This window comes from Jaculus jaculus, chromosome 5 (genome assembly GCF_020740685.1).
Source record: "Jaculus jaculus isolate mJacJac1 chromosome 5, mJacJac1.mat.Y.cur, whole genome shotgun sequence".
Lineage (NCBI taxonomy): Eukaryota > Metazoa > Chordata > Mammalia > Rodentia > Dipodidae > Jaculus > Jaculus jaculus.
The window spans coordinates 64224590-64237202 of record NC_059106.1 but is presented as its reverse complement, the minus strand read 5'-3'; the positions used below and the strand labels follow the sequence as shown (position 1 = coordinate 64237202).

The 12613-nt window shown below is 42.5% G+C and overlaps 1 protein-coding gene across 1 annotated transcript in view; it reads left to right on the top strand.

Annotated features, from left to right (window-relative positions):
• Positions 1–12613, top strand: part of Snrnp40 (small nuclear ribonucleoprotein U5 subunit 40) — a 44259-nt gene that overhangs the window by 7242 nt on the left and 24404 nt on the right. The window contains exons 4-5 of the mRNA XM_004665179.3: positions 5330–5495; positions 11436–11558. Coding sequence (XP_004665236.1) covers positions 5330–5495; positions 11436–11558 — 289 coding nt within the window. The remainder of the gene's footprint in view (positions 1–5329; positions 5496–11435; positions 11559–12613) is intronic.

Here is a 12613-nt window from a genome sequence, read left to right as displayed (position 1 = left end):
TTCTTAGCATCTTCTGCCTTTCACAGCAGTTCTTGTAGTCAAAAACTGCTACAGCTCTAACCCATTTACCCTCTTTTCACCTTGCCTATGTAAGGGGGATCTTCTTGGTCTCCCTCCACCTTCCAGACTGGAAAGAGAAAGAATTGCTTTTTACTTGGCTGAAAGCCCTGGCAAGCCCATTTATATTCCCCCACCCTTGCTCTGCCTCTTTCCCTAATAATAAATAAATAAAATATTTTTAAAAAAAAATAAGGACTAGAGAGATTGCTTAATAGTTAAGGTGCTTGCCTGCAAAGCTAATGACCTGAGTTTAATTCCCACTACCCAAGTAAAGCCAGATGCACAAAGTGACACATGCATCTGGAGCTCATTTGCAGCAGCTAGAGGTCCTATTCTATATCTCTCTTATATCTCTGTCTGTGCTTGTAAACAAACAAACAATATTTAAGAAAAGAAACTGGAGCTGAAGAGATAGCTCAATAGTTAAGGCATTTGCCTGCAATGCTTAACAACTTGGATCCAATTCCTCAGTACCCACATAAGCCCAGATGCACAAAGTAGTGCATGCATCTGGAGTTTGATTGCAGTGGTTAGAGGCCCTGGTACAACTATTCATTCTCCCTCCCCCCTCCCCCTCCATCTCTGTCCTTACAAATAAATAAATAAAATATTAAAAATAAAGCCGGGTGTGGTGGCGGACGCCTTTAATCCCAGCACTCAGGAGGCAGAGGTAGGAGGATCTCCGAGAGTTCGAGGCCACCCTGAGACTACATAGTGAATTCCAGGTCAGCCTGAGCCAGAGTAAGACCCTACCTCGAAAAACCAAAAATAAAAAAATAAAAATAAGCTGGGCATGGTGGCGCACGCCTTTAATCCCAACACTTGGGAGGCAGAGGTAGGAGGATCACTGTGAGGTCGAGGCCACCCTGAGACTCCATACTGAATTTCAGGTCAGCCTGGGCTAGAGTGAGACCCTACCTCAAAAAACCAAGCAATGGGCTAGAGAAATGGCTTAGCGGTTAAACGCTTGCCTGTGAAGCCTAAGGACCACAGTTCGAGGCTCGATTCCCCAGGACCCACGTTAGCCAGATGCACAAGGGGGCGCACATGTCTGGAGTTCATTTGCAGTGGCTGGAAGCCCTGACGTGCCCATTCTCTCTCTATCTGTCTCTTTCTCTCCCTCTCTGTCACTCTCAAATAAATAAATAAATAAATGCACAAAAAAAAATTAAAAAAAAAACAAGCAAAAAAATAAAAATAAAATAAATAAAAGTAAAAAAACTTCTAGGCATAATGGCATACACTTTTAACTCCAGACAGAGGTACAAGGATCACCTTGAGGTCAAGGCCAACCCAGGCTGACTTGGAATTCATTATGTAGTCTCAGGCTGACCATGAACTCACAGTGATCCTCTACCTCTGTTGTCTGCTGATTTTTTTTTTCCCCCTTAACCATAGTCATCCAGTCTCAATATCATAAACTTTAAAATTACATTTTTAAGTTGGGTGTGGTGGTGCACGCCTTTAATCCCAGCACTCGGGAGGCAGAGGTAAGAAGATTGCCATGAGTCCCAGACCACCCTGAGACTATGTAGTGAATTCCAGGTTATCCTCGACTAGAGCGAGACTACCTCAAAAAAAAAAAAGAAAAAGAAAAAGAAAAAAAATTACAGTTTTAGTCCAGGTGTGGTGGCGCATGCCTTTAATCCCTGTACTAGGAAGGCAGAAGTAGAAGGATTGCCGTGATTTCACAGCCACCCTGAGACTACATAGTAAATTCCAGGTTGGCCTGGGCTAGAGCGAGACTACCTCAAAAAAAAAGAAAAAGAAAAAGAAAAAAAATTACAGTTTTAGGCCGGTCGTGGTGGCGCACACCTTTAATCCCAGCACTAGGGAGGCAGAGGTAGGAGGATCGCTGTGATTTCACAGCCACCCTGAGACTACATAGTGAATTTCAGGTTGGCCTGCGCTAGAGCAAGACCCTATCTTGAAAACAAACAAAAAAAAGTTATAGTTTTAGGCTGGACGTGGTGTTGCACACCTTTAATCCCAGTACACAGGAGGCTGAATTTGGAGAATTTCTGTGAGTTTGAGGTCAGCTTGAGACAGCATGGTGACTTTCAGGTCAGCCTGGGCTAGAGAGAGACCCCTCCTCAAACAAACAAAATAACATAATTTTGGTATATGTATAAATAAGACACAAATTTGGTGATGGCAAGCTAATTCCATTTTTAAAATTTTTTTTAAATTTATTTGAGGGGGGAGGGGCAGGCAAATAGAGGCAATGGGCATGCCAGAGCCTCTAGCCACTGCCAGTGAACTCTAATGCATGCTTCCCCTTGGGCACCTGACTTACATGGGTCCTGGGAAATCAAACTGGAGTCCTCAGGCTTTGCAGGCAAACGCCTTAACCACTAAACTATTTCCCCAGTCCAACTTAATTCCATTTTTACTTAATGTGAAGAATATTGATTGCTTTACTTGTTTCTTCAAACATTTTTTTTCCTTTATGTGTTGTCCTATTTTGTGTGCATGTATGTTTAACTTTAATTTTAATTTTTTTTTTTTTGAATTTTATTTGAGAGAGAGAGAGAGGCAAATAGAGACAGAATGGGTGCGCTAGGGCCTTCAGCTGCTGCAAAGAAACTCTAGACCATGTGCATCTAGCTTACATGGGTCATCTCTCTAGCCCAACTTTGTCTTTTTGTTGTTGTTGTTTTTGTTTTTTGTTTTTGAGAGAGAGAGAGAAAGAGGCAGATAAAAAGAATGGTTGCACCAGGGCCTCCAGCCGCTGCCAACAGGCTCCAGCCACATGCACCATTTTGTGCATCTGGCTTATGTGGGCCCTGGGGGAATCAAACATGGGTCCTTAGGCTTTGCAGACAAGCACCTTAACAGTTGAGCTCTCTCTCCAGCCCTAGCCCAACTTTTGCTTATATATATCACATACATGTATAATTTTTTAAATTGATTTGCCAGCAGACAGATAGAAGAGAGACAGAGAATGGCATGCCAGGGCCTCTAGCCACTGCAAATGGACTCCAGATGCATGTGCCACTATGTGCATCTGGCTTTATCTAGGTACTGGAGAATCAAACTCTGGTTGTTAGGCTTTCTAAGCATACTTCTCCCTAGCCCCATAGTCAATTTTTTTAAAAAAATATTTTATTATTTATTTACTTGACAGAAAGAAACAGGAAGAGAGAGAGAATAGGCATGGCAGGGCCTCCAGCCACTGCAAATGAACTCCAGATGCATGCACCACCTTGTGCATCTGGCTAACGTGGGTCCTGGGGAATCGAACCTGGGTCCTTTTGCTTTGCAAGCAAATGCCTTAACCACTAAGCCATCCCTCCAGCCCCATATTCAACTTTTTATTGATAACTTTTTTTTTAATGTCACTAGTAATTGAACCCAGAGTATGCTTCGTAGATAAGCATTCCAGCTCTATCTCCAGACCATTTTCTTTCTTTCTTTTTTCTTTTTTTTTTTTTTTTTTTTGGAGAGCAACAGAGAGAGAGAATGGGTACACCAGGGCCTCCACCCACTGCAAACAAACTCCAGACACGTGCGCCCCCTTGTGCATCTGGCTAACGTGGGTCCTGGGGAATCGAGCCTTGAACCAGGGTCCTTAGGCTTCACAGGCAAGCGCTTAACCACTAAGCCATCTCTCCAGACCATTTTCTATATTTCATTTTGAAACTGAATCTTGCTAAGTTTCCCAGACTGGCTTTGAACTTACAATCATTCTTCTTTGGCTCCCGGGTAACTGGGATTATTTTTATATTTCTGATCTTGAAACTCTTACAGTGTTCCCATCAACTTTTGAGACTGTAAACATTTGTGTGTGTGCATGCACACATATGGAGATCAGAGGACAACCTTAGATGTTGGTCCTCTCCTTCCACCTTGTTTGGGGCAGAGTTCACCCTGCTAATGGCCTATAAGTTCCTGAAGATTCCCTTGTCTCTTCCCATTTTGCAGACTGGGATTACAGATACCCACTACGCTGTCAGGACTTTTTTGTTGTTATCGTTTGTTTTTATTTATTTGAGAGCAACAAACAGAGAAAGAGGCAGAGAGAGAGAATGGGTGCACCAAGGCTTCCAGCCACTGCAAATAAACTCCAGATGTGTGCGACCCTGAGCATCTGCCTATCGTGGGTCCTGGAGAATACAGCCTCGAACTGGGGTCCTTAGGCTTCACAGGCAAGCACTTAACCACTAAGCCACCTCTCCAGCCCCAGGATTTTGTGTGTGTGTAGAGAGAGAGAGAGAAGGGGAAGAGAGGAAAATGGGCATTTTTAGGACCTCTTGCCACTGCAAATGAATTCTAAACACATGTGCCACTTTTTGCATCTGGCTTTATGTGAGTATAGGGGACTTGAACTCTGGCAGTCAGGCTTTACAAACAGGTGTGTTTAACTGCTGAGCCATTTTTTAACCCCCTGTATCAGGCTTTTATAAGGACTCTACGGATCCAAATTCAGGTCCTTTTTCTTGTTTGGCAAGTAATCTACCTACTGAGCCATATCCCTGACCCCAGCATTGTGTACATTTTAAGTTAAAAGAAAGTAATATAGCCAGGCATGGTGGCGCATGCCTTTAATCCCAGCACTCAGGAGGCAGAGGTAGGATCACCTTAAGTTCAAGGCCACCCTGAGACTACATAGTGAATTACAGGTCCACCTGGGCTAGAGTGAGACCCTACTTCAAAACCAAAACAAAATAAAAAAAGGCAATATAGCAAGCATGATAGCATGCATCTGTAATCCCAGCACTTGGGAGGCTGAGACAGGAGGATCTCAAGCTCAAGACCAGCCTGGGTTACATTGTGAGGCCCTGTTTCTTTTTTGTTTTTTTCAAAGTATGGTCTCCATGTAGCCCAGGCTGGCCTCGAACTCACAGTGATCCTCCCACCTCAGCCTCCTGAGTGCTGGTTTAAAGGTGTGTTCCACTACACCCAACTTTGTGAGGACCTGTTTCAAAGAAAAAAAAAGCATTATAAGAGCAATTATAACTTAGAATTCATTTTCCAAAATAAAACAAAAACTGGTTTTTTTAATACATGTGTATGTGTCACATGAAAGAAAAAATTATAAAACTGCTATATTAGTTGTGTCATGTATCATGGGGACTCAGAAACTTTTAACTGCATGGTGTTGATATTATACTGAATCTGGACATGGTGGGATTACCAAAGGTGGTATAGGGCATTCTAGCATCAAGCACTAAACTCTCAGAACACAACAGGTGATTTAGAAGAATTTGGTGAGTGTAAAAGATGGATTGTAATTGGTCTAATTTGTGTTTTTCCTCTTACCTTTTAGTATGCTGTTCTCAGCATCAACAGATAAAACTGTGGCGGTGTGGGATAGTGAAACAGGCGAGAGGGTTAAAAGGCTGAAAGGACATACTTCCTTTGTGAATTCCTGCTACCCAGCCAGGAGGGGCCCCCAGCTGGTCTGCACTGGCAGTGATGATGGTACAGTTAAGGTGGGTATTATCCTTCTGTGTTGTAATTTGAGGTGACATAAAATGAGCTCCATCTTGTCTTCCCACCAGTGTCGTGCCCTCCTCTGCACAATTTAGCTATAGCATTTACTTCTCAAAACAGGCACTTAAAAATTATCCCCACAGAATTGTTAGAACCATAGAATAAATTGGTACTTGAGATAGACCATGTGGATTTTATTCTTGGCTCAGCTATTAATTGTGTGACCCTGGGCAATTTGCTTTTTCTTAATCTTAAGAACAGTAGTAGTAATAAAAATGTCATACAAAGAGCCAGGCGTGGTGGCGCACGCCTTTAATCCCAGCACTCGGGAGGCAGAGGTAGGAGAATCGCCGTGAGTTCAAGGCCACCCTGAGACTACAGAGTTAATTCCAGGTCAGCCTGGACCAGAGTGAAACTCAACCTCAAAAAAAACAAAAAAAAAAAAAAGTCATACAAGGTTATTATAAACCTGCAAGTGTATAAGAAGCATAGTAAATGGTCTCAGTAGCCCAGAATGGGAATGCAGATTTAGTCCAGTGGTTTCCAAGTTGTCTGTATATTAGGAGCACCTAAAGAACCTGTTAAAAAAAAATACCCAGGATCAAGCTGGGCATGGTGGCACATGCCTTTAATTTCAGCACTCGGGAGGCAGAGGTAGGAGGATTGCTGTGAGTTCAAGGCTGCTGTGAGACTGCGTAGTTAATTCCAGGTCAGCCTGGACCAGAGTGGGACCCTGCCTCAAAAAAACAACAAAAATACCCAGGATCAGCCAGACATGGTAGCGCACGCCTTTAATCCCAGCACTGGGAAGGCAGAGGCGGGTGGATCACTGAATTCAAAGTTACCCTGAGACTATGTAGTGGATTCCAGGTCAGCCTGGCCTCGAATGAGACCCTACCTTGAAAAACCAGATGGCTTAGCAATTAAGGCACTTGCCCACAAAGCCAAAAGACCCAAGTTTGATTCCCTAAGGCCCACGTAACGCAGAAGCACAAGATGACACATGCATCTGGAGTTTGTTTGCATTGGCTAGAGGACCTGCCATACCCATTCTCTCATTGTGTCTCTCTCCCTCTCTATTTCAATAAATATTTTTTTAAAAAAATATCCAGAATAAGCCAGGTATCATGGTGTCACACAACTTTAATCCCAGTACTTGGGAGGCAGAGGTAGGAAGATTTCTGTGAGTCTGAGGCCACCCTAGAACTGCAGATTAAGTCCTCGGTAAGCCTGGGCTAGATTGAGGCAAGAAAGACAACACTTGAAAGTTGTCGTCTGGTCTCCACACATACATGCATGGCACACCTACACTCACATACATGACAAACACCTCAAAAAGTAAACATAAATGTGAGCATGTATAGCTATATATGTGCTGAATTATGCTTACATTATTTGATTGTCCATATATCATTTGAGAAGGTTTAGCAGCAATAACATGGTCTTTTCCTGGGATTCAAACCCAGCACCTCATGCCTGCCTAGTTAAGTACTCTACTGGTGAGCTATATCCTGGCTTTATGTTTTGTTCCTTAGATACTATTTTCCAGTAAACAGAACTAAAGCTATGTCAGGCCTGGGCAGGGAAAGTACTTTAAGATGAACCTAGAACATCATGTATAGAAATTCCTCAGCAGGCTGGGCATGGTGGCACACACCTTTAATCTCAGCACTCAGGAGGCAGAGGTAGGAGGATCTCCATGAGTTCTAGGTCAGCCTGGGCTGGTGTGAAACTCTACTTTGAAAAAATAAAACAAAGAAATTCCTTAGCAGATGATCAAATTGAACATTATTAGTAATGTGCAATTAGTAATTGTAAGCCATTTGGTAGGGTATAGTGAAGATATAATATCATCTCTGGATATTGCTTCCAAACGCCTTATCGTGAGGAAACATCAGGCAAATCCAGGTGGAGGGAAATAATATTCCTGTCATTTTCAGAAGTGCCATGGCAGTTATACTCAAGAAACTCTGAGTAGAACTGAAAAGACATGGTAAATTTAACCGTCATCGTTTCTATATATAGTTATTTGAAAATTTAAAAATCTATTTTAAAATGGGGCTGGAGAGGTTTTGTGGTTAAGTCATTTGCCTCCAAAGCCAAAGGACCCAGGTTCCATTCTCTAGCACCCATGTGAGCCAGATGCACAAGGTTGCTCATGCATCAAGAGTTCATTTGCAGCAGCTGAAGGCCCTGGCACACCATTCTCCCTCTCTCAAATAAAATAAATTAAACAAAAAGTTTTTAATAAGGAATGGTTACTGGGCTGGAGAGATGACTCAACAGTTAAAGCACTTGTCTACAAAGCCTAAGGAACCAGGTTTAATTCTCTAGAACCCACATAAGCCAGATGCACATGGAGGCTCATGTTGCCTGGAGTTTGTTTGCAGTGGCTAGAGGCCCTAGCATGCCCATTCTTTCTCTTTCTCTCTCTAATAAATAAATTAAAAATATTTTAAAAAAAAAATGAATGAGCCAGGCGTGGTGGCGCACGCCTTTAATCCTAGCACTCGGGAGGCAGAGGTAGGAGGATTGCCATGAGTTTGAGGCCACCCTGAGGCTCCTTAGTGAATTCCAGGTCAGCCTGGGCTAGAGTGAGACCCTACCTCAAAAAAAAAACCAAAGGGGGAAAAAAATAAATAAATAAATGAATGAGAGCTGGAGAGATGGCTTAGTAATTAAGGTCCTTCCCTACAAAGCCAAAGGACCCACATTTGATTCCTCAGAACCCACATAAGCCAGATACACACAGTGGCACATATGTCTGGAGTTTGTTTGCAGCACCTAGAGACCTGAACGATCCCATTTTTTCTCTCTACCTGCCTGCCCGCCCCCCCGTCAAATAAGTAAGTAAATAAATATATTTTTTTAAAGAATAGTTATTGAGTTGCCGGGCATGATGGCACACACCTTGAATCCCAGCACTCGGGAGGCAGGGGTAGGAAGATCACCATGAGTTTGAGGCCACCCTGAGACTACCTAGTGAATTCCAGGTCAGCCTGGGCTAGAGTGAGACTCTACCTCGAAAAACCAAAAGAAAGAAAAAAGAAGGGTTATTGAGGACTAAAATTCTAAACTACTTTAGTCAAACTTTAAGTGGCTTACCATACCTTTTAGGTTAAAGACAGATTGGCACCAAACATTTGTACCACCTATGGGCATTTGTGACCTTGCACTTGCCTCACCTTTGTGTGTCTGGTTTATGTGGGATCTGGAGAGTCAAACATGGGTCCTTAGGCTTCTCAGGCAAGTGCCTTAACTGCTAAGTTATCTCTCCAACTCAAAAGAAAATGTACTCCTAGCCAGACGTGGTGGCGCACGCCTTTAATCCCACCACTCTGGAGCAGAGGCAGGAGGATCGCTATGAGTTCTAGGCCACCCTGAGACTACATAGTGAATTCCAGGTCAGCCTGGACAAGAGGGTGACGTTACCTCAGAAAAAAAATAATAAATTAAAATTAAAAGAGGGCTGTAGAGATGACTTAGCTGTCAAGGTGCTTGCCTGCAAAGCTAAAGAATCCAGGTTCAGTTCCCCAGGACCCACATAAGCCAGATGCATAAGGGGGTGCATGCATCTGAAGTTTGTTGCAATGGTTAGAGGCCCTGGCACACCCATCCCCTCCTCCCCCCCTTTCCTTTTCCTCCTCTTCTACCTGCCTATTTCTCTATCTCTTTCTCTCAAGTAAATTAAAAAAGAAAATCTATAAAACAGTCATTTTCCACTTTTACCTATATTTCAGACCTTGGAAACTGCTAACCTGCCTTTTGTCCCTGGTTTGCCTCTTCTGTACATTTTAATAAATATAGTTGGACAAGGAAGATCTCAAAGTTGAGTCCAGCCTGGGCTGTATAGCATGACCCTGTCTCAAAAAATATTCCTAGTCATGCTGGTTGTGGTGGTGCACACCTTTAATCCCAGCACTCAGGAGGCTGAGGTAGGAGGATTGCCATGAGTTCAAGGCCAACCTGAGACTACTTAGTGAATTCTGAGTCTGCCTGGGTTAGAGTGAAACCCTACATTAAAAAAAAAAAAAAAATTGCATATATACACATGTATGCGCACACACACACACATTTTTTTTTTTTCATAGTCAGGTGTGGTACATACTTGTGAAGCCAGCATTTGGAAAGAATAGTATCAGAAGTTCAGGGCCATCAGCTATGAATCATGTTCCAGGCCATTGTGGGCTACAAGAGACCCTATTTGATAAAACAAAGCTAAAAAAATTAATTCAGGGCTGGTGAGATGGTTCAGCAATTAAGGTACTTACCTACAAAGCCTAAGGGCTTAGGTTCCATTCCCCAGTACCCATGTAATGCCAGGTGCAATGGCATACACCTTTAGTCCCAGCACTCTAGGGTAGGAGGAGCAAAGTGGCCAACCTGGGCTAGAGTGAGGTTCTGCCTCAGAGGGGAAAAAAAAAACATCATTCACTAAACATCCTTGTTATTTTGTTCTGTTGTGCTTGAAACTGCGTTTAACTCTATATCCCAAGCTGTCCTGGAACTCACAGCAGTCCTCTTGCCTCAACCTCCTAAATTGATATAACAGGTCTAAGTCACATGCTTAGCTACTTTATATGTTTGGTTTTGTTTGTTTGCTTTTGGGGGGCTGGGAGGGAGGGCCTTTGAGGTAGAGTTTCACTGTAGCTCAGGGTGGCCTTTAAATCATGGTGATCCTCCTACCTCTGCCTCCTGAGTGCTGGGATTAAAGGCGTGCACCACCATGCCCAGCTATATGTTTTTTAAATAAATTTTTAATATTTTATTTTTGTTTATTTATTTGAGAGAAGGAAAGAGGGAGGAAGAGAAAGAATGAGTATGCCAGGGCTTCCAGCCATTGCAAAGGAACTCCAGATGCATGTGCCACCTTGTGCATCTGACTTACATGGGTGCTGGGGAATCAAATTGAGGTCCTTTGGCTTTGCAGGCAAGCGCCTTAACCACTAAGTCATCTCTCCAGCCCCTGTTTTTGTTTTGTTTTGTTTTGTTTTTTTAATTTTTTTTTTTTTTATTTGAGAGCGACAGACACAGAGAGAAAGACAGATAGAGGGGGAGAGAGAGAGAATGGGCGCGCCAGGGCTTCCAGCCTCTGCAAACGAACTCCAGACACATGCGCCCCCTTGTGCATCTGGCTAACGTGGGACCTGGGGAACCGAGCCTCGAACCAGGGTCCTTAGGCTTCACAGGCAAGCGCTTAACCGCTAAGCCATCTCTCCAGCCCTTGTTTTGTTTTTTTATTTGAGACAGAAAAAATGGGCGTGCTACGGCTTCTAGCCACTACAAACAAACTTCAAATGCATGCGCCAGCCACCTTGTGCATCTGGCTTATATGGGACCTGGAGAGTCAAACCTAGGTTCTTAGGCTTCACAGGCAAGCAACTTAATACTTAAGCCGTCTTTCCAGCCCTTGTATATGTTTTTGATGTAGAAATGGTGTCATGGAACCTGATAATGCTTAGAGCAAGCACTATATCAGACAGTATGTGGCCTTTTGTGTCTATCTCCTACTTTGAAATTCTAAGTCCCTCCAGGTGGTAACATGAATAAATACCAGATTTGGAGGAGGGGCTCCTTTTGTGGGAGGAGGGAATTACAAGTGTGAGCTACATGGCTAGATTCCTTCTTATAGGTAAATATACCATTGTATGGATACATACATCACAAATTTTGTTGATCTGTTCGTCATTTGATGGCTGTTTGGGTTGCTTCCACTTTAACTACCTTGAGTAATGCTACAGTATACATTAATAAGCAAGTTCTGTTTTGAACATCTGTTTTCATTTCTCATGGATATTCATCTAAGAGCAGTACTGGGGGTCAGGATACAGTCCTGTTAGAGATGTGTTCATGTCTACAAAGTATTTAATCTTAGAGGCAAGCTCTAAAATAACTTCTTAGAGTGATGTTACTGATAGATGACCTGTTCTCTGCTTTAGCTTTGGGACATCCGGAAGAAAGCTGCCATCCAGACATTTCAGAATACATACCAGGTGTTAGCTGTGACCTTCAATGACACAAGTGACCAGATTATCTCTGGAGGAATAGACAACGATATCAAGGTATGTTTGTTGCTTGTGTTGTATTTCCCTTTCATCTTTATATCTATGAGAAGATAAAGATACAGACATTGAGGTAAGTTAGTACTTGGTATCAACTAAAAGAAAGGTAATGATTTGAAATTTTTCTTTCTCTTCTATCTTCTTTGACTTTCTAAATCAAAGGTTGCCTTATGCATCTTACAAATGATATCAAGGACCATGCAGTTACTGTGAACTGACAAATCCCTAGGTCTGAAGGCAATGTGAAAGATACAGCCTACATTTCATTCTCTGACTAAAGCCATGAAGTTCTTCTGAAGTCTCTCAGGCTAGTGAGATAGCTAGGACTCAGTTTGTGTTTGTCTACTCATCTCTCAATGTGATTCTTTTATTTTTTTTTAATTAATTTATTTATTTATTTAATTTATTTTTTTTTTTGGTTTTTTTTGAGGTAGGGTTTCACTCTAGCTCAGGCTGTCCTGGAATTCACTATGTAGTCTCAGGGTGGCCTCGAACTCACAGTGATCCTCCTACCTCTGCCTCCCGAGTGCTGGGATTAAAGGCGTGCGCCACCACGCCCGGCCCTCAATGTGATTCTTTTAGACACTATGGAAAGGAAGTGTTCTAAGCGACCCTAAGATTGAGAGAAGTAATGAGAGTAGAGAAAGGCATTAGGCTGTGTAACTCAGGCTTTTAGTAATTGATGGGTTCTAATTCCAATTCCACCATTTTCTTTCTAGTTTTGTGACTTCAAACAACTTCTTTAACTTAACTTTAAAAAATATATATTTAGAGCCAGGCATGGTGGCGTACACCTTTAATCCCAGCACTCGGGAGGCAGAGATAGGAGTATTGCCAAAAGTTCAAGGCCACCCTGAGACTCCATAGCTAATTCCAGGTCAGCCTGGACCAGAATGAGACCCTACCTCAAAAAGCCAAAAAAAGAAGAAAAAAATATATATATATATTTATAAGAGAGAGAATATGAATGGTCATACCAGGGCCTCTTGCTTTATTTATTTATTTATTTATTTAGGTTTTTCAGTCTAGCTCAGGTTGACCTGGAATTCACTATG